This window comes from Peromyscus californicus, unplaced genomic scaffold, assembly GCF_007827085.1.
Source record: "Peromyscus californicus insignis strain IS unplaced genomic scaffold, ASM782708v3 Scaffold_2__1_contigs__length_46816999, whole genome shotgun sequence".
Classification (NCBI taxonomy): domain Eukaryota; kingdom Metazoa; phylum Chordata; class Mammalia; order Rodentia; family Cricetidae; genus Peromyscus; species Peromyscus californicus.
In genome coordinates, this window is record NW_026294540.1 from 8,036,724 (window position 1) to 8,058,723 (window position 22,000).

The 22,000-nt window shown below is 49.7% G+C and overlaps 1 protein-coding gene across 2 annotated transcripts in view; it reads left to right on the plus strand.

Annotated features, from left to right (window-relative positions):
• Positions 1-22,000, plus strand: part of Ksr2 (kinase suppressor of ras 2) — a 379,014-nt gene that overhangs the window by 306,263 nt on the left and 50,751 nt on the right. For both annotated transcript variants that reach the window (XM_052755170.1, XM_052755169.1), the window contains exons 13-14: positions 452-500; positions 2,402-2,769. In XM_052755170.1, the coding sequence (XP_052611130.1) occupies positions 452-500; positions 2,402-2,769 (417 nt within the window). The remainder of the gene's footprint in view (positions 1-451; positions 501-2,401; positions 2,770-22,000) is intronic.

The following is a 22,000-nucleotide window of genomic DNA, read 5'->3' on the forward strand; positions in this document are numbered from 1 at the left end:
ACATAATTAAAATTAAAACTGAATCTTTTTTTTTTTTTTTTTAGAACCTCCTAGGAGATTCTGAACATGAAGTTTAGAAATGTGATTTACTCTTTCCCAGTGCACAGGAGTTGTTCACCTGTGACATTTTCGCCCACTTAAAAAGAGGCTGCTTTACTAGTTGAAACCGAAGCAATAAAGGAAAGCAACCCCTGAGCAAACCAGGAGAATTTCTTTTAAAATAATGGTCTCGTGAGCTCTCTCTGTACTCAGCTCTGAGTTGTTTCAGATCCAAGTGTTTAAATCACACGGGAGATAAAGGTTACGTGGCTGCAACTTACCATTTTGGACTCCTGAGCATGGCTCACCTTAAATCCAGAGTTGTAAGATCACGGGTGTTTTTTTTTTTTTGTTTTTTTTTTTTTGTTTTTTTTTTTTTTTTTCTCTCTCTCTCTCTCTCTCTGATTTACAGCTTGGAAGGAAATCCATTACTTCAGATTGAAGTGGAACCGACCTCGGAGGTGAGACTTGGAGATCGGCAAGGTGGCTTTGGCTCGAGGTTGGCGAAGCTGCCGATGTCGTTGATGACGCAGAGGGATGGGGGCGGGGAGGTGGGGTACAGGGGCTGTTTGATGGATGTTCTCACTCTAGGACAATTAAGGAGCTATATAGCTCCTCCAGGCGCTGAGCCTAATGGGCCGTTCAGCTGTGTTCATCCTGGCAGAGACAGTTGGAAGGAAATTGGCCTGTGATTTGCATTTTTAGGTAAAAAAATTAGCTCAGGGCTGGGGGAAATGGGAAGGGGGATGTGCCCCACTGCCTTTGAAATAACATACAGTAGCGGTGGGAGCACCAAGGATGCTAGCTTGGCAGCATGGTGAGGAAAGTTCTGGGCTTCCTTCCACCTGTGCTAAGGGAGTAAAGAAATGTCCTAGGGAATGACCATTGGGTCTGCCATCTTGGCCCTACTGTGTGCCCTGAGCTAAAATGTCTAGAACCAGGACTCTGGGAAAGAGGCCCACATTCCATTCTGAGACGGGAGCAGCCACCTAGAACTGACCAGTGTCATGGACAGCCAGCTCATAGACTGGGGGTCCAGTGAAGAGGTCCCTTTCTTAGGTCATCTTACTAAGGTCTTTGGGGGCTTCTCACAGGGTCTGGCATCTGCTCTTCCTCTACATGTTATAATACAATCCAATAGGCAAGATGCCCCTGAGCCTAGATATCCCCAACCCTACGCATTCTCCCTTGATTGATCACAACTAACCCCAAGAGTCATGTGATTAAAATGCAGGTCTCACTGCAGACCTGCTGATGTTTTAAAAATTATTAATTTTTGTTTTATAGGCACTGGTCTTTTGCCGTGGGTGTCAGGTCCCCTGGAACTAGAATTACAGACAGTTGTGAGCTGCCGTGTGGATGCTGGGAATTGAACCTGGGTCCTCTGGAAGAGCAGTCAGTGTTCGTAACCACTGAGCCATCTCTCCAGCCCTGTTGATATTTTAACTCAATAGTTCCAGATGGGGCCCGAGAATCTGCATTTTCTCTGACATCCCAGCAGATGTTTGTTGTAGGCAGCCAGGCCGTGGCAGGAACTTGAGAACTCATCACCCCATTTAAAACTTCACACCACCCCCTGGAGAAAAGTCTTATCTTCTACTTTATAGGGAACTAAGGAAAGCTCAGAGAGGTGGACCAATTTCCCCAAGGTCACACAGGCCAGAGGCCAGCTCACTGGGTCTAAGTGTTCAGCACATGGTCTGGACTGTCTGCTCCGATGTCTCCCAGCCACCTGGTCTTACATGAGCTACAGAGCTTGGAACTATGGCCCTTGGCCAATCTCTGAATCAATTCTGAATTCCCTGGAGGAGGCTGACAGACAGCCCATGCTGACGGTTGTCCCGTGTCACACGAAGAGACACACAGTACATCCATCTTTTAGCCTGCTGTTCCTCTCACACACATACTGTCCGGCAAGTCAAAACCAGTAGAGCAGAACAGGAGTGACACTGGATAGCAGGGTTCCAGCAACCTGAATCTAAACTGTCTCCCTCCACTTGGCTGTGATCCAGCGTGAGGACCTCCCAGGGTGACCAACATCCCAGGTTGCCCAGGATTGACAGGTATCCTGGGATGTGTCACTTTTCAGCGTGAAAACTTCCAAGTCCAGCCAAACTAGAACAGTTGGTCCCCTCTGCATTTCTCTTCTCTTAGCACAAGGCGGTGGGGCCACCTTGACTCCTCTTTAAGTCATTCCTTGTGATTTGACTCCAATTCAAAGGCACCTGGGAAGCAGCTCTGTCTACCTATGGAAATACAGAGTGTGTCCTGACCTCCACAGCACACATGGTACCCCACAGGCCCCGAGGGAGGGTGGAGCTGGGGTGGCCATGGCTTTGACCTCTCTCCCCTCTGGCCACAGAATGAAGAAGGCCACGATGAAGCAGAGGAGTCCGAGGATGACTTTGAGGAGATGAACCTATCCCTCCTCTCAGCCCGGAGCTTCCCACGCAAGGCCAGCCAGACCAGCATCTTCCTTCAGGAATGGGACATCCCCTTTGAGCAGCTAGAGATTGGCGAGCTCATCGGGAAGGGCCGCTTCGGGCAGGTGTACCACGGGCGCTGGCACGGTGAGGTGGCCATCCGGTTGATTGACATCGAGAGGGATAACGAGGACCAGCTCAAGGCCTTCAAGCGGGAAGTGATGGCCTACAGGCAGACCAGACATGAGAACGTGGTGCTCTTCATGGGAGCCTGCATGAGCCCGCCCCACCTGGCCATCATCACCAGGTCAGTCCCTGCGGCTCCCATGGGGGCTCTCCAGGGCTTTGTTCAGGCTAATAGTATCTTCATGTCTTCCATTCATGGTTCACTCACAATCTTTTAAGTCACCAGGAAATGTTTTCAGGGCTTTAGCAGTGTGTGGGAAAAGTACTGCATTGGGAGCCAGAAAAGCCGCGTCTGACCTCTACCCTGCATAGGTGGGTCTCTGACTCTTGTCTCTCATTATGTAAAATGAGTGGATTGCTTTAGACATAGGTCAGCCAACTTAGGTTACAGGCCCAGTGGGATCTGTGAATCAGCCTCACAGGCTGAACAGTTTCTGTCTTAGCAAGTTGGTTCTGCCACTGTCACACACACACACACAAAAAAAAAAAACCAGCCATAGATGATATGTGAATGGATTTGCACGGCAGCGTTGCAATAAAACTTTATTTATAAGCCCAAGTGGCTTGCCAGATCTGCCCCCATAGTTTGATCTGAGATGCTGATGACTATGATTGTGGCTCTCGCTGGTTTGCAGAATGTTTATGGAGTGGTTACCGCCATTGTCCTGAGTGTCCAGCATTCATGGGCTGCAGGAGTTTGGGGGCAGGGTGGGGGGAGGGTAGTTAATAGAGATCAACTTTTAAGAAAATGGCAGATGACACCCGATGTAAAACCTCGGCCTTCACATACATGTAAACTCATATCCATGAGCACTCACAAACATATGAACATATATATATATACATACATGCACACACACACACACACACACACACACACATAAAGCTGGAGAGATGTGTCAGTCGGTACCTGAGTCTGATCCCAGGATATAGGTAAGAAATATCTAGGTGTGGTGATGCCTGATTATAATTCAAATATGGGGATGATAAAGGACAGGGAGATTCCTGGGACTGGCTGATGAGCCAGTCTGGCTTACTCAGAGAACCCCAAGTCCCAGTGTGAGACCCTGTCTCACACAAACAAGATGGGCAGCCTGGGAAATGACAGCCAAGGTTGCCCTCTGGCCTCCATATATACATGCGCATGTATAATGAACACACACACACACACGCACGTACACACACACACACACACACACACGTACACACACATCCAGGAAGATGGTGGGTGGTGGTGAATGGCTCTCTGACCTCGCCCAGCAACGTGAGACACTTTGGAAAAGCGAAGTAGTAGTTACACTTGAGTGGCTATGAACAACCTGTCTCTGATGTGTTTCCAAATCCTCCCTTATTATGGCTACAGCTGCGGGATTCTGGGTGTGGCCTGGGAATGCCAAATGGAACCTTCTGCTTCCAGGACACAAACTCAAGCAGTAGCCTCTCACCATGAGTTGGTCCCCCATCGTGGAAGGTGTCAGGGAAGGGGCTGCAGCCTCGGCAGAGGTGGTATATTTTCAGTCTGTTCCCCTGAGTCTGTTTAATTAGACTTTGGTGGCAGAAGAATTATCATGTCATCGTGGATTATGCAAAGGGGGGGCACTGTGGCTCAGGTATCAAATGTCAAGTGCCTGTGAGGCCTGGGGATGGTGGCAGAGGCCTTTACCTCTCCTTAAACCAGTGTAAGAGCAGGGGATCTCATGCCTACCCGAGCCAGATGTGGCTCTCCAGTCATCAATTCGGGGAGCAGGCTACAAATGCTTGATGTGCTGTGCAGAGTAAAGGACTGACTCTGTAGCTCAATGGTTTCCCTCTGTCCTGGGGATAGTTCTGGATTGAGTCCTTTTCTGTGGCCTGACTCTGCTGGGCAGCTGTGGTCAGCTGGCAGCGATGAGGATCGGGTCAGTTGTAGACCCGTGTGCTAGACACCCTGTCAGCTGGGGTGTCTCAGTTCTGTTTCACGTGACTTCCAGCTCGGGTCTTTCCCATGGTGGCTTCCGTTTCCCAGGTACAGCGAGGGGTCAAAGGTTAAATGCACAGGTGCTTTTCATGCCTCCACTGGTCATGTACTGGCTGACATCCATTGGCTGGTGCATCTCCTGTGGTCAACTGGATTCAAGTTAGGGAGAAAGACTTGCCCTCTGAATGGCAGACTCTGCAGGGAAAGGTCCACAGATGGTTGCTTTGACAGCCCTCCTCAGTGTCCCCCTCTGCACTCTGTGCTTCTCTCTTGTCAGGAAGCAACTTCTCTTTCCCAGAAGTTAGGAACCTCTCACTTGAGACCTACAAGTCTGGCGACCCATGGATCTCAGGGACCCATTCCTTTTGTGTTCCGCCCCCCTTTCCCAAAGAGTGTTTCCTTGCACATGTCCGGACCCCATTAGTAGCTTCAGAAAATGAGTGGCCATTATGAGAATGTACTGCTCGTCCCTCAAGCCCAGCTGCGCGGCAGCCTTCTATTCTGTGGCAGAACTCTGAGCCCCTGCCCCACGTGCCATAACAACCCATAGATTTCACAAAGCACCCAGCCTTTTCCTGGTACCCCAATTTAAAAAAAAATCCCCAGCGGCTTTGGGACATAGAATTGGTCTCTGAAGTGTCTGGTGTTTTGTGGGAGGATACCAGATGAGCCCTGAGGAAGTAGCATCTATTCTCCGATTATTTCGTTGTTCTGTATTTATCATAGGAGAGCTCGGTGTGTCCCCCATTTCGCTCCATCTACATGTTGGTCCTGAAGAACTGCCCATCTGAGCGTTCTATTTGCAGCCAGATAGCTGAGTAATTTGATTAATCATTTGCATCCGCATGATTGACTGTTAGCGGTGGATTGTTGGAAGCTAGCCAACTGACTAGAACAATTTGGGGGGCCTTGGTTTTATTTTTTACAAGGAGCATATGACCAGATAATTGCCTGCCATATTCTAGATCGATCCACAATGCTGTGTTCTAGCCAATTACTTAGTAATTATCATCAGAGCTAACAAGTATTTCAGAGCTTGGTTTCCTTGTAAAGCCATATGCTTGGCTCTCTGGGAATGAACATTAACTAGCCAGTTATCCAGTCACTAAAGCCGCAAACAATTCGAATCTGGACGGCTAGATTATTTCATTATTGGGTCATTATGGAATTACTGCAAGCAATCGGCAGCCTGCACAGTTGTTCATGGTGAAAACTCCAAATGGCATCGAAGGGCCAATACTGAAAGGTTTGATTGACAGTAACCCCATCCTTCAGCCCAGCTGCAGGGTTCCCTGAGCCTCGGTTTCTACATCTGTGGGATGAGTGGGCTGAAGCAGGTGTTTGTCCTAACTCTGACAAAATACTTGAGATCTCTGGGAATGGGCTTTTTGTGACTCAGTTGAGAACAGTTTTGGAGCAGCAGCTTCCCGGAGTGGTCTGTCTGGACCTCCTCACACACCCTCTGAGGAAGCAAGGCCGCTCAGGTGCAGACCCCTCTAAGTGATTGTATTCCATTCCTAACAAGTTACCCTGACTCTGTGGCATCAGGCAGCACCCCCTAGCTCCTTTACAGTTATGAAGGTGTGAGTGTTACTCACTAGACTGACATGGAGGCCAGACCCAGCTTCTGGCTTTATCCACCGTGGCTTCTAGCTTCCTCCCCCATCTTAAGGTCAGCCACCACAGGACGTCTTGTTTCCATGGTTATGTCGACCGCTTTGGTCAGATCTCCTTTGGCTTCCCGTGTGATGGGACAGTTACATTTAGGGCCCACCCAGATCACCTAGTACTACCCATCACGTCCCCCTTTGCCATCTGAGGTAGCATCGGTAATGGTCGGTGTCTCCAGGGGCTAGGGCCTAGAGACTCTGGGGGGGCATTCTTATACAAAGTAACATTGAGCTAAGGTTGAGACAGTCAGCAACAGAAAGGCAGAGGGGAGGGAGCCCAGGTGGGGGGTCCAGCAAGCGCAAAGACCCTGAGGCAGGAAGAAGGGGACAATAAAGGAGAGCAAGAGCTAGGAAAAGGGTTACAAGATGCCAAATGATTGCAGGACCTCAGAGGCTCTGGGCACGAGCGTGGAGTTTGAAAAACAACAGTGGCTGTGTTCACTGCTCTGGAGATTCCTACAGGCCTGGACACTGTCTCTTCTTGCACTGGCTGGTTGATTCAATGTATCTAACTGGTTGATTCAATGTACCTAACTGGTTGATTCAATGTATCTAACTGGTTGATTCAATGTATCTAACTGGTTGTTTCAATGTATCTAACTGGTTGATTCAATGTATCTAACTGGTTGATTCAATGTATCTAACTAGTTGATTCAATGTATCTAAACTCTCGGTTGCGCAGCCGAGCCGTGGCGGTCCGAGTAAAGCAGCTCGGGGCAGCTCAGGTACCGTCTTGGATGGTGACTCCACATTTCCCACCTGTGTGGGCACCCAGGAAAAATGACCCACGGTTCCTCTGCGCTTAGGTCATCAGGACACCCTGCAGGGGTGATGGGAAGAGGGAACAAGAAATCAGGGTGCTTTGTAAACGCTGATGGAAAAGCTCGGCATGTGTGCCCTTGGGAGGGATTTTTAAAAATGTCTCTTTTGGCATATGTCATCAGTCCTGTCCCCAGATTCCAGAGTCCTGAGGTGACTTCTCAGTCCTGGGAGGATGACTCGGGACCAGGCAGCAATAAAGTCCCAGAGGCCTCATTTGCAGCATTTTAAACCCAATAAGCAACAGGGCCTAGACCACAGATTATTTGTGTCCAACCCCAAATCTCCTTGTTTCTCAGGCTTTCAGATCCAATCACACCACACTGCCAAATCTGACAGACAGGCAAACAGGGCCACAGCCTCCCACAGCCTCGCATGGGGACAGTTGACTTATGCTTGGATGAGATTGCATCTTGCTTTTTTTTTTCCCCTCTGTAATGTGGGGGCTTGTGTCTTTCCAGTTTGTTTCTTTCTTCTGACCAGTTTTGATTGTCCTAAATATAACATGCAGGAATCGGGGGCCTGAGCCATGAAGATTTTACACCATCCCCCACCACACACACACACACACACACACACACACACACACACACACACCCCATCCAATGACTTTGGCTTCCTTTAGTGCTTAGGAAGGCTGAATTGCTTTCCTTTTATGAATCTCAGCTGAAAGGATTTTTTGTCTGCGGCTGCCTTTAATTGTGTGGCGCGCGGGACTTTTGTGAAGGAAGACGCTATAAATGTCCGTCGTCATTAGCGACATTAGATGAGCATCCTCTTGTGTATGTTTGCGTACGCCTGGCTGTCAACAGTCAGGTGACCAGCTGAGGCCTCTGCCTGGCTGAGGGGCTCACTCCTTTCTGGTCACTGCTCCCTCACATCTCCAAGATGATGGATTCACGTGGGTGACATCTGTCATCACTTCAGAAATATTTTGTCTTACTGCCCAGGAGACAACACGTTGGTTGTTGAAAATACAGACCAGCTAAAGAACAGCTCCACACAGGATACGGCCCGCTAGAGAGAACCACATGGGTGATGGGGTGGGGGTGGGGGTGGGGGTGGGGGGGACTCTTTGCCAAAATAGGTAAAAAAAAATCACACTTTATATTGGCCAGGGTTGGGGTAGCTGCTCAAACAAGTAAGACTTAAAACAGGAAATGCTCAGGGGTGGGGTGGAGAGAAGGGCTCACTGGGTAGTGAGAATACCTGAGTTTGAGCTGCGGCAGAATCCATGTAAAATGGCCAGATGTGCAGGTTATCCGAGCACTGGAGAGGCAGAGATGGGAGAAGTCCCAGGGCTCACTGGCCAAGGAGTCTAACTTGTGAACTTTAGGCCAGTAAAAGACCCTGTCTTGCAGGATGTGGATGACGTTCCTGGGGATGGTTCCTGAAGTTGATTTCACACACATACACACACACACACACACACACCCCAAAACAGAAAAATGAAGTGGCTCAATGTGAGTTTCTAACAGACCAAAAATACCACCTGGGAGTTTGAGATATAAAAATGATCCAGCTGGGCGGTGGTGGCGCACGCCTTTAATCCCAGCACTTGGGAGGCAGAGGCAGGCGAATCTTTGTGAGTTTGAGGCCAGCCTGGTCTACAGAGTGAGTTCCAGGAAAGGCACAAAGGTATACAGAGAAACTCTGTCTCGAAAAACAAAAACAAACAAACAAACAAAAAACCAAAAAAAATAAACATAAAAAAGAATAAAAATGATCCAGATGGCTTTTTTCTATGTGTGGAGGGATGACGAATACTCCTCCTCCTTTGGTCCACCATACACTAGGGTCACAGGTCTCTTCATCTAACTGAGGGGAGAGGAAAAAAAATCACAAAGAGTCACATTGGGGGTTGTCATAGGCCTACAAGCACCCCGGGTCCCTCCATGCATGGACCATTGGCTCATACTGAAGCCCTTAGCCATATTCAGTGTCAAGGAGGCTCAGAAATAGCTGGGTTCCCTGGGGGGGGGGAATGAGATGGGTCTGATGAATGGCAGGAGGTCACTGGGTGAGCCTTTAAAGGTTAGCCCCTCCTGATTCCTGTTGAGCTCTCCTTGATTCCCGGATTGTCAATACCGCATGGTCAGCCCTCTAGTCCCAGCATAGATGCTGCTACCGCTCTTCCTTTCTAGAAAGTTCTGTTGACCAGTGGCCTGGTGGGCATCTTGTGGTTTATACTGAACGGCACACTTTTTTTTTTTATCTATTTCCTATTTCTTTCTGCCCTTCCCTCTTGCTGTAGTTTCTTCCTTTATAAAATGGCTGTGATATTTATATCTCTTGGAAGATAGGGATAAGAATTAGAAATCCCTGGGCCAATCCGATGGCTCAGCAGGGAAAGGTCCTGCCGCCAAGCTTGACAAACTAAGCTTGATTCCCTGCATCTCACATGGTAGAAGAACCAACCCCTACACGTTGTCCTCTGAGCGCCACATACACATCACCCCAGCTCTGCAGGAAACTCGGGGGGGAGGACTGTAAGTTCCAAGCCTGTTTGGCAACGTCAAGGCCAGCCTAGATGACTTAGTGAAACCTTCTCTCAAATTAAAAATACAAAATAGACAAAGAAAAGAGTTGGGGCTAAGAATGTAATGTCCACAAGGTTCAATTCCCAGCACCAGGAAAGAAAGAGAGGGGGGGGGAGAAAGAAAAAGAGAAAGAAAGAAAGGAAGAAAGAAAGAAAGAAAGAAAGAAAGGAAGAAAGGAAGAAAAGAGAGAGAAAGAAGGAAAGAGAAAGAAAGAAAGAAAAAAGAAAGGAAGGGAGGAAGGAAGGAAGGAAGGAAGGAGGGAAGAAAGGAAAGAAGGAAGGAAAGAAAGAAAGAAAAGAGAAAAGACATTCTATGCAGAAAGGCAATAGCACCTTCTGCAGCTAGGGGTGTGCTGTAGCTTTGGATGAGTTATTTTTGTTTCTTTAATAAACAGTGTGAGGGAGGGAAGCTCCACGTTGGTTTCTCATTTCAGATGGTTTCAGTCCCTCATGGAGGGCTGGCTGTGCCCTCTGCCCAGGGTCGGGAGCTCAGGCTTCAAAACTGCTCTCTCAATGGTCGCATCCAGGAAGCAGAGAAAGGTAGCAGGAAGTGGGGTGGGGCCAACCTTGAAAGGCCCACCCTTAGTGGTATTCTTCCTCCAGCCAGGCCCCAGCTTTTAAAGATTCTGTAGCTTTCCTTCAAGATGGCAGCACAAGTCAGGAGCTGAGTGTGTGGGGACATTTCAGCTTCAAACCACACGCAGGTGAACCTTGACGATGTCATCATGATAAGGATCGCAAGGATCACAGCACCTGGGAGATCTAGGGTCTCTTGGCACCACAAATGTCAGGTGCTTGGTGCTCATTGAATGACACATGATGGATGGCCAGGGTTTGAGGACTCAGAGCTTCCTGTCCAACCTATGGCCCCTCGCTGGTTCCTTGGCTGGGTGGCCTCTCACCCCTCAGCTCCGGGCCATCCAGAGGGAGGTGTGGAGTGATGGGCTGTATCCACTGGTCTCCAGCTGAGCAGGGCGCTTGGAGCTAGAAATAACCTTGTGTGAGTCATCTGGGTGGACGTGGCGATTGAAGCCGTGGGCCTCAGTAACTGAGGTCATCCAGGGAGCTGAGAAAGGTCACCTGAGGACAGGCGCTGAAGTACCTGCTGTTCTCAGTGGACTGATGGAGAGGGCTCATCTCGTAGAGGACCCAGGAGACAACCATCTGGGGAGTGGGAGCAACCAACGGAGTGGATTGTCAGGAGAGTAACCTGAAGTCACGGCCACCGTGCACTTCCCACGCTGCCTTCTGCTTAATAGGACACATGTCACCATGGATCGTAGTTTTATTGCTTCATTTTTGGCTTGCTTGCCTGTTGACTTTTCCCCCTGCATCCCCTTCCCCACCTTAGAACAGAGCCATGAGGGGGCCAGGGTCTCGGCTATTTCGTTTGTCTCTGCATCCTCAGGCCCCAATGTGCCCATCAGGTCATCTTCATGTGCTTGTTGGAGTAATGAATACCAATTAAAAAAAAAATACGTTTCCAGCCTGTGCCTCTGGGCCAGTGTGGTGGGGGTGGAGAAAACAGAGTAAGGACTTAGGGGTTGGGTGGAAGGATGGAGGAGAAATAATGGTGGCAGACAGAAATATGAACACTGTGATAGTGACTTCACACCCATAGCAATGCAGTGCAGGGCCAGGGGACTTGAGGACACTTGCCCCCCACACGTACGTTCTATGCAGATTTCTGTGCTTGGTGCTGGGACTCGTGAGAGGGCTGGCCCGTGCTCTCTTGGGGATCATACATGGAATTTACCGGCTGAGTCTCCAATGTCGTTATGCTCTGTGCCGTGGGGGGACCCAGAGCTGGCCTGTTATCCTACCAAGTAACTGCTAAGTGGGTAGGAAAGCGGTGTCCTTGGGCTGTCAAAGGACCCCGGCACTCACATCAAAGCCAGATGTGGTGTCACATGCCTGTGATCCCAGTACTGCTGAGGCGGACAGGAGGAGTCTAGGCAATCTAGGAGATCCAGGTTCAGTATGGCCAGTCAGTGGGCTCCAGGTTCAGTGAGAGACCCCACCAAAAAAAAAAAAAAAAGCTGGAGAGCAATTCACACACACACACACACAGTAGTGTTATTCCTAATAGAAGGGCTAATATGATCAAAGGCCCCAGAGAGTCTAGGAGTCCTGGACTGGAGTAGATGGGGGACAGGGGAACCTGAAGAAGTTGGCGACCCATCTTAAAGAACCTGGTGAGGGAGGAAAGGGAAACCATCTGAGGATATAACCTGAGGGATGGCACAGCCTGGTTGACTTATTAGAGAGCCCGCTCGGGGGCATCTCTCATCTCGGGAGCCTTCTTGGTGGGAGAAGTGATGTATTCCTCTCCTCCTGTCATGGTGCGGACGGTCCCTGTTGGTCCTAATCAGAAATTAGCAGGCATGCTTGCAGGTTTGAATTCCCTGGCTTCTGAAAACTGGTTGGCCTGCCTTGGTTTGGGGGGAAAAGCAGCAGAGAGCTGGCATCTTCTGGAACCACAAGAGTTTTCAACGGCTTTCGCTATTTCTTAGAGTTTAAAAATAACCCGATGCGTTCCCACGTTTTGAAGGCAAGCGTGGATACCATTGGGCAACATCATGTGTGTTCCAGAGAAGTCAGGGATGGTTCCCTTGGCATGGCTGGCAGGCGGTGGTTAAACAATGATAGGGGAGTTTGTGGTGGGGAGGGCTTTGTGGAGAGAGGCAAAACTGGAATTAACGCTCTCCGAGGTTCCCGCCCTTCATCTGTTCACTTGTCTGTAAATGGGGGTGGGGTGTGGGGGAGGTGAATGGTACCTACTTAGGGGGGCCATCCACATGGCTCTAGAGACAGAGGAAACAGCAACAGCCAGTATCTGCATGACGGTGGGTCAGATGGCCGGGAATTGGCTTTTTAATTATAATTTTGCTCAAGGGCATCGGGCAAGCCCGGAACCTGAGAACCGGAACCTGTCTGCTTAATCAGAATGCATTTTCTCTGCTTTCAGAGCTAGTGGGCTCCCGGATTTGATGTCTTCCCAACCCGGTTCCTATTGCCTGGTCACTGCTCAGTGTTTTTTTGCTTTGGTCCCATCTGATTGTGTTTAAGATAATTAAGCCCATATATCAAATAATAAATAGATATTGACTGTTTGTCACGGCGAGTATGAGGATGGATTGACCACTGTGATTCTGCTCCTCTGGATCAATGGGAGCCATGGGGATAGATAAATCCTGATCATGACTGACAAGAGGAAAATCAATAGTTGTATTAATATATGCACCCGGATCATCGATCTTCCAGTTGGAAGTGGGACCTTGATTAGATGGGGAGCCAGCGGTGGAGGGAAGACAGACAGACCAACTGACTGGGTATTTTCAGATACTCAATAGGCACCCGGTGATTATGAGTGTACACAGAGAGGCAAGGAGGGTTGTTTTCCCTCCTTTGCGCTGAGATCCTTTCTGCCCATGGGCAGCGGGGTTCTTCTTAGTGTTGGGCCCTGTGGCGTTATGGGAAGAAGGGAGAGAAGAGAGAGCAGCGTGGATTATCTGGGGCACCATGTCCCGCAGGTGCTAGTGACCCTCCGTGACAAAGAGATTGCTGGATCCCATCAGGCTGCGGAGTGGGGTCAAGAGACTTGGGGTGGAGTTACTGAGCGTGTGTGGTCCCTCTGAGTTGGGCAGGGGACCGTGTTAAGCTGGCCTCTAGGCTTCTGTCCATAAATGACTATGGAGTGGTGACATAAGACTAGGAGTCGCCTGTGTTGGGGGGTATTAGAGGCCTGGACCTGGGTATCATGTGACTAGGGCAGTGGCTCTCAACTTTCCTAATGCTGCGACCCTTATACAGTTGTGGTGACTCTCCTCAACCATAAAATTATTTTTTGTTGCTACTTCATAAAGTAGTTTCGCTACTGTTATGAATCGTAATGTAAATCTCTGTGTTTTCAGTGGTCTTAGGGGGCCCCTGTGAAAGGGTCAATCAACCCTGAATGGGGGTCATGACCCACAGGTTGAGAACCACTGCCCTAGGAGGTTTCTGAAAGCTGACTGCTGCCTCTGCATCTGTCCCCATCCAGAAGTCAGCGGGGTCAGCGATCAGACCTGGGCCTTTGCATTGGTGGGTGTGTGAGGTGAGATAGTCTCAGCATCCTCCTGCCTCAGCCTCCTCAGTGCTAGGATGTCAGGCGCGTGTGTGGAGCTCGGGGACAACGTACTGGTTAGCCCTCTCCTTCCATCATGTGAGTCCCGGGGTTTAAACGTGGCTTATCAGGCTTGGCAGCAGGCACCTTTACCTACTGGGCCATTGCACCAGCCCCCAGGAGCCTTCTTCCCAACAGCGTTCAAGGACCCTCTCAGATGATGAGGATGCATTTGGTGGCGGGGGAGCTCTCCTTTGAGAAGCAGCAGCCCGATGAAAAGACCCAGAGACCCAGGCACAGGCAGAAGAGATTTTGAACCGGGCTTGATCATGGGATACCAGAGGGCTGGAGAAAGCAGGGCTATCTGGGACCCCGGAACAGTCAGCCATCCAGCAGGGAAGCAGTTCGTGGTTCCGGGGCCTGGAATAGGAAGGACGGATGAGGCACGATTGGAAAAGTATCCTTCAGGTCACTGGCAGCTTGAGCATCAGGTTAGCCGTGAGTGCCACTGTGTACAAGCTTCCTGCTGTGTGTCACAGTGCAAGATCAGACAACCCCACCTGTGGCCATTTCCAGGAGGGGTCATAGGTCACACAGGGGTGGAGCTTCTCGTCCTCCCAACACAGTGGATAGCGAGGCTGTCTCCGTGGAGATAGGGCGTGTTAGCAGAGGATGTAGGGCACAGCTGGACGGCCATTCCTGGGAGCGGCTCCTGGTGGGCCATAGCTTCAGTTTGTCACAATGCTGTGAAGGGTCACTGCAAATACGAGGGAGAGGAGTTCTCTCTGGGGACTGAGCAATATTGACTTTAGAACTAGTCTTTGATGTTCCCCTCACCACTGTCCTTTCAAAATGAGGGAGAGAGTTGATAGCTTGGCCCAGTCGTTTGAGACCGGAAGCGGGGCTGGGTTGGAAAATGCGTTAACAAGACCGTTTTGTTGAGTGGCCACTAGACCCCGGGCCTTGCACTGTGTGGGTATTGTATCCTTCTACTCTTTTCGCTGGCCTCAGAAGACAAAGGTGGCTCATGGAAGGACATATGATGGAGGAGGCTAAGCCAGAGTGTGCCCTGGACCCTCTGAGTCCAGAGCCTGAGCCTTGGCTCCTAGGCTGTCCCGCATCCTGAGTCATCTCAAAGGCAGCATTCTTCGTCTGCACGTTCTTTGGGGGAGGCTGCTCTCCCGGCTCTCCAAGGCAGGCTTTGTGGCCCATGGCGCCAGCCTCTTCTATAAACCTTGGGTACAGAGTCAAATTCAGGGGAATTTACCGCCACACAGAAAATCGAGATGCATAACAAGCTCTTCCCCATCCAAGTTGAGCCTCCATCTGTCCTCCAGTGGCCGGTCTCGTGGGTCACCAGGAAACAATGGGTGCCGATCCAGTCAACTACCCCATGTAGAGAAATGTTTGTGGAGAGATGCTTGTACATTTGTCTTTCATTCTGGGAGTTATTCAGGTTTCTTGGGCCTCAGTTTCCCTGTCTGTACAAGGTGAGGTAATAGCCCCATCCTCCTAGATGGAGGTGAGGATGAGATGGACCCTCATCTGGACCCCAGCGCTCAGAACTGACCGCACAAGTCAAGGCCGGTTCCAGCATCCATCCATTCCATCCTTTGCCACTAGTGCTGCCTTGGAGCTCACAGAGTGGCAGAAGTACACGGCTCCCATCCCGTGCTGCCACAGAGTGAGTGTTGGAGGTGTGCTAGATGTATCGGATGAGTGGCCTAGCACTCATAGTGTGCTGTGTGACCTTGGGTAAGTCAGTTGGCCTCTCTGAGCCTTGGTGTGTTCTTCTGCAGCATGGAGAGGATGGTGTGTGTCTCCCTGAGTGGAAAAGAGGAATAAGAAAAATGTCAAAGCTGGAGACTCTTGAAAAATGATGAGGACTGTGGAAATAATAGAGTTTTTAAAACATTATATATATCAATCGGCATATATTGATTATACATAACAATGGGTTTCATGATGACATTTGTATACATGCGTGTAACGAATTATCGTATCCACCTCCATTATTCTCTCTGCTTCCTCTTCCTAACGTGTCCATTTTTACGTAACCTGGCACTGATATTAATGGTTAGGAGACAGTGGCCATGTGCCCACCCCTTCTTTAGCTCAAACCCTTCCATGGTCTCCATGGAAGTGTCTGCCTTTTCTCTGAGGAGGAGTGAGGAGAAGCAGTACCCCTCCTCAGCTCACCTGTCAGCCCCCCTCTTTGATGACAGGAGACAGGCTCGGGGCTGAGAAGTCTCTCCCACTTTTAATCAAAAGGTTTGTCTCTGAGTTCTCTTCAAACGAGGATTCCGTTTCTTCTAGGTGTTCAAAAGCCTCAGAGAGATGCCGCAGAGGGCCGAGATCAGAGTGCTTCAAAAGCTGAGGTGGGCCCCAGAGCGTCCTCGGTCCATCCCCAGCTGTGCCCAAGGCAGTTATTAGCTCAGCCCTCGGGGACTCACAGCCCCGGATCAAGGACTCTCGGTGGACTTGTTTGGAAGTGTTTGTAGACTATCGAGGACTGTCATCTGCTCTTGATCACCGGGGTCTGATTCCTCTCCAAGCGACCCAGGCTGCCTCTGACAGCTCTCAGAACTGCAGGCAGCACGCTGCGGCTCAGTGGCCTGCCATTCTGTCTTGTCAATAAACACAGTTCCTGGGCTCTCTGGCCTCACGGCCCTGCCAGCTGCACAGGAACTCTGTTCTCTTGTACCATCCTCTCCCACTTTGAGCCATGGAACTGGTGCATCCCTTGACACCCCACTACAGAAGGGAGGTGGACATGGGACAGTGGACATGGAGGCGGGTTTCCCATCAGAGGTTGAAGCCAAGACGGGGGCATGGGAGGAGGAGGGGCCAAGGTCTCCCCTTCTCTATCTATTCTGGCCCTCAGTTTCTGTGTTTTGTGAAATGACCTTGTCAATACCCACTTTGCTCCCAGCTGAGTCATCCACTTCCTGGCCTGCATTGTTTGACCAGAGCTGGGCCAGTGGAAATGAACAATTATTCACCCATCCACCTGCTGTCTACTCATGCTCACTTACCCACCCCGCCTATCTACTCATTCACCCACTGATCCTCCCACACCTCCATTCAGCCCCTATCCCATCTGTTCGTGTGTCCATTATCCACCCACCTTGTGTTTTGACCCATCCATTTCTTCTATTCATACAACTATCTACCTGGTATCTATCCACGTTCTCGATCCTTCTAGCTACCACTAATATATCCATACTCCCACACCTAACTGCCCATCCATATCTTTACTCCTATTTCTGCATCTGCTTAACCACCTATCCTCCCATCTACCCATTTATTCAATATTTGTACACCTACCTCTTCATCTACCTGAATGCAGACACCATTAATCTAACCACCTATCTATACAACTGTCCATCCATGTACCCATCCACTCATCTGATATCTACTCACCTACCTCTTCATCTACCTGAAATTGGACACCATTAATCTATCCATCTTTCCATACACCTGCTCACCCATCAATTTAATATCTGCCCACCTCTCTTTCCACTCAACAACCATCCATCCATCCGTCCGTCTGTCCGTCCATCCATCCATCCATCCATCCATCCATCCATCCATGTACCCATCTACCTTCTCACTAATCTAGTCTAGCCATCAAGTAGTAGCCACTGGGTTTCTTTGTCCTATCAGGTACAACATGGTATCATGAAGGAGAAATGGGGTCTTTTTTCCTGGGCCATGATGCAAACATATAACACTTTAAGTCAACTCCTCGAGACCAAGAACCATGGCTGGCTGGGCAGAGCTTAAGGCTGTGGTTGGCATCAACCTGTCTCGCTGGTTCAGAAGCCCAAGGAAACATCCATCCATGGGAACTCATCCCACCGCACAGCTATGGATGTACACCCCTGGATCACATGCCAGATAGGAAACCGAACAGATGGCCCCTGCCAAAGAAAAGAGAGATAGTCAGGACCCTAAGAACTGTCCCCATGTTTTTACTGATGAGCAGGGAAGGGAGTCTCTACCAGGACACCAAGAGGTGGAGAAGCCTTGTCTTGGCTTGATGCCTGGAGTAGGGTGGATAGGCAGAGGGCAGTCCTGGACAGTAGTGGTAAGGGATGAAGGAGCTAATTCCGTAGGGCCTGAGAATGCTCGGTGCTGTTTCTGAGGGTGGTAGAGAGCTGGGGTGGGGCTGCAGACTTGGAAGCAAGGCTGCTTATTGCTGACTTCACACCCCATTAACTCCCAACTCATAATAATTTCTCAGCGGCAGCTTGCAGTTTACTTGCTCGTTATTTATAGAGAATGTGTTTGCTAAGCAAATCAGTAGTTCAAACAAGATCGCAGCAGGGGGAGCTTGAACCCACTCAAGAGACCCAGCTTGAGGGGACAGTCTCAGCAAAGCTGGCTTGTCTGCAGGCAGATGGGAATGCCGAGAGCAGATGGAAAACCAGCCCTCCGGCCCCTGCCTTACAATACCAGACATCTGCATTTGAGCTCCAAATGGCCCCTCTAAGGAACACACCTCGGCTTCTCTCCTACCCCCTTTTTGTCTGAACGTGACCCATCTGTCAATCTGGGTCTCTGTTGACTTTCTCATGTCATAGTAAAAACCTCTGGTTAACCTGGTAAGAGTATGCTTAGCGACTGAGTGTAAAAGTCGGGTCTCTTGAAGCCTTTCTCTGATGGGAGATGGGTGGCTGTGGGATTTCGGCCTGTGGTCAAGAGCTCTGGTTCCTTTGGGAAAGGCCTCTCGGACTTAAGCTCACACTTGGAAGCCTGGTTCCCTCCTGGTGTTGGGCATCTGTCCTAGTTTCAAACACCCCACCAAAAAATCAACATGGGGAGGAAAGAGTTTTGTTCAGCTTCAATTCCAGGTCACAATTCATCATGTCAGGGAAGCCAGAGCAGGAACTCAAGCAGCTGTCACATCACATCCACAGTCAAGAGCAGAGAGACTAGAGACATCCCTGCTTGCTCCTCCCTTATACAGTTCTGGGTCCCCTGACTAGGGAATAGTGCCGCTCACAGTGGGCTGGGCCCTCTCTCCCACATCAGTTAACAATCAAGACAACCCCCACAGTCGTGCCCGCAGGCCAATCTGATTTGATGATCCCCCCCCCCCCCCCATTGGGACTCTCTCTTGTGTCAAGTTGTCCTTGAGCAAGCTCTTGGGACGCTGGGAGGCTCATCCTCTTCATCTGGTTCCCTGGGGCACAATCAGAGGGCAGTGATTTCTGTTCCACAGAAGACTAGGATCGGGAACAGACATGCTGGCTGGTATCTGAGAACTTTCCATAACCCATGCTCAGCTTTCATGAGAATGACTTGGGCTCATATTCAGTATCCGTCTCGAGGTAGTGGGACCGTCATTCCTATAGGAAGGTGGCTTCTTGAAACAACTAGGAAGGAAGTAATAAGGCTAGAGCTTTAACTACTGCAAGGGTACTGGACAGGGGGAGGGGGGCTCGACACTATGATGGTCCCACTCTGCCCTAGCAGGCACATCCTTCCAACCCCCTCTTCTCAAGGAACCTGGGATCTGTCTGAGTATGCTCATGAAGTCCCAGCCTTCCTCAGAGACTCACTTTCCCTCCTAATCAAATAGGGACCATGAGAATCCATTCCCAAAGGATCAGATGGGAACAAGGATATCTCTAGCTGACCTAGAACCACATGAGTGAGGCAAGATCAGTGGGAGCCGTGGTTCTGGGAGACTTGGATTTCCGCCCCCACCCCCGAAGGCTTGCCTTCAAGCCGACTCCAGCCTCCTCTCCTCCGCTTAGCTGTGTGCCGTTGTACAAGTTACCAGCCGACTTACCCTCTCTGTGCCCTGATGCTGCTCATCTATCAAATAAGGAAAGCACAGTACCCCCCTCACTGAGCTGTCATTCATGATTAATTAAGTGCTTTGGGGAATATCAGGCACATCTAAAGATGAGTGGTTCTTGTTGGGAACATTGTGGGTAGATTCTTTCTTCGTTTATCTCTTGATTTTTCACCTTGTATTGAAATCTGAGCTCCATAAGGTGAGGGCATGACTATGGGTTTTGGTCTCAGAAACAGAGTCTGGCTTTGTAGGAGATGCTCAATGTATATTTACTAGATGGATGGATGGATACATGGGCTGGTGGGCGGACAGATGGATAGATGGATGGATGGATTAATGGATACATGGATTAATTAATTAATTAATATGCAAATGAAGAGTATTGGCTGTCAGGTAGCACATATATCTCCTAAATAGATATTCTAGAGTTTGGCTGCTTCTCCAAAACACCCATCTCTGTGCCTCTGATGTGACGTGTGAATTGAGCCCACTCGGCCTGTCTATCCATCAGAAGACACAGTGGCCTTGCTCCCTCCCTCGGAAGGATCTATAGTTCCCTAACTTGGTGTTTTCATCTCACCCAGACCTAAAGCCAGGCATCCATTTCCCTCTGGCTTGGAGTGTTGCCCTGAGAACTGTTTCATACTCCTCTAGTGACCATCCAAAAAGCTATATACTTCTTGGTGCGTTTCAGAGTGGTCAGAGCAACAGGTAGGGGTCAGGTCCTTGGGGCAAGGAGGACACTACTCTGTTATGGAAACTCCTAGAAGGATGAGGGCAATGTGACCCCTTTCACGGGTCATGAAGCCTATTCCTATTGCAGTGTAGAGAGCAGATTGGAGGAAGGGGATGAAAAACGGAGCCATTTCCCCAGCCAGTGACCATTAGAATCCAGCTTCTAAAGAAGCCCTTAGGGGCTGGGGAAATGGCTCCATTGGTGAAGTATTAACCTTCTAAGCATGAAGACCTGAATTGGACTCTTAGGACCCGTGTAAAAATGCAGGCACTGTGATGCACGCATGCCTATAATCCCAATGTTGGTAGGATGGGAGGCAGAGCCAGGTGGATCCCTAGAAGCTCATGAGCCAGCTAGCCTAACCTACTCAGTGTAGTTCCAAGCCAATGAAAGAACAAGAGGAAAGGCAAGGGTCTTATCTTATTGTGGTCACAGTCATCCATATTGGCATGGGATGCACCCAAGATTCTGGGGATGCACCGAACCTCCGGTGACACCAAGACCTGTCATTCGATGCGTGTTGTCTCTAGCTTTTGCGGTTTGAGAGGTGACATCAGAAATAACATAGGTGTGGGAGAGATGACTCAGCTGGTAAAGGTGCTTGCCATGCAAGCCTGAGGATCCAAGTTCACTTCCCAGGACCCACAAGGTAGAGGCAGAGAACCAATGTTGTGAACTTGTCCTCTGACCTCTGCACACAAGCCATGGCACACACTCCCAATGATGATAAATACATTTAAAAAAAAAAAAACTAACACCAAATTCCTGTTTGTTCTTCACAATGTCACAGATAGAAGATTCGTTCTTACCATATATCTTAGCAACCCCCATGGAAGACATTGAATCCAATCATCTCATCTTTTGACTTAAAGTTCTTTGTGGCTTCTGTCATTTCCAAGTTGTGCCATTCTTGTACTCTGGGGCCTTTGTAAAATAAAACAAGGGGTCACTGGATCACCATCCCCGAGATACCACAATCATTGATCTGGTCACCAGGTGGCTCCTGGATGAGTAGTGGGCAGGTAGCCTATACAGCATGGATACATTGATCAAAGGAATGAGTCCATGCCCTAAGCAGAATGGGGTCGTGTCAGAGTGACGTCACGTGTGATCTCATCATTTACCCAGAATGCCCTGCAGCTGAAAATATATGAACTGTTTATGTCTGGAATTTTCCATTTCTTATTTTATGGTTACGGTTCAAGCTCAAGTTGCCAAAACCACCAAAAGCAAGACGGTAGGGAGGAGGTGTGGGGAGCACCGCCCCCTTGTTCATCATAGCCGTTTTCCTTCTCTGAGCCAAGCAGAAACAGTCCTGAGGTGTGGTCTAATTTAACTTTCAGAAGACTGGAGGGGGCTCATTGAACCCAGCGTACGGATGGAAACAGGGAATCACAGAAACAAAGCAGCATCTCATGGTGGAGTCAGCAGCCACCCGGTTACCCCTGATTCCTCACAAGCGTTGTATTGTTGCCCTGACATTGCAGGCAGGGGGATTGAGGCTCAGAAAACTGTGCCTGGACCCCCTGCTGCCCAGTTGACTGAGCCCATATCACTCTGTGGCTCAAGAGTTCTCTCCCCTGGGCCTTTCTCTCCTTGGAAGAGCTCCCCGCCCCCCCCCCACTCCCAACCCCCCTAACATCGACTCCTTCCCATCCTCCAGGTGTGGTGGTTCTAGGAGGGCACAGCCAGGCTCGTGGGTGGTGCAAATCAAGTT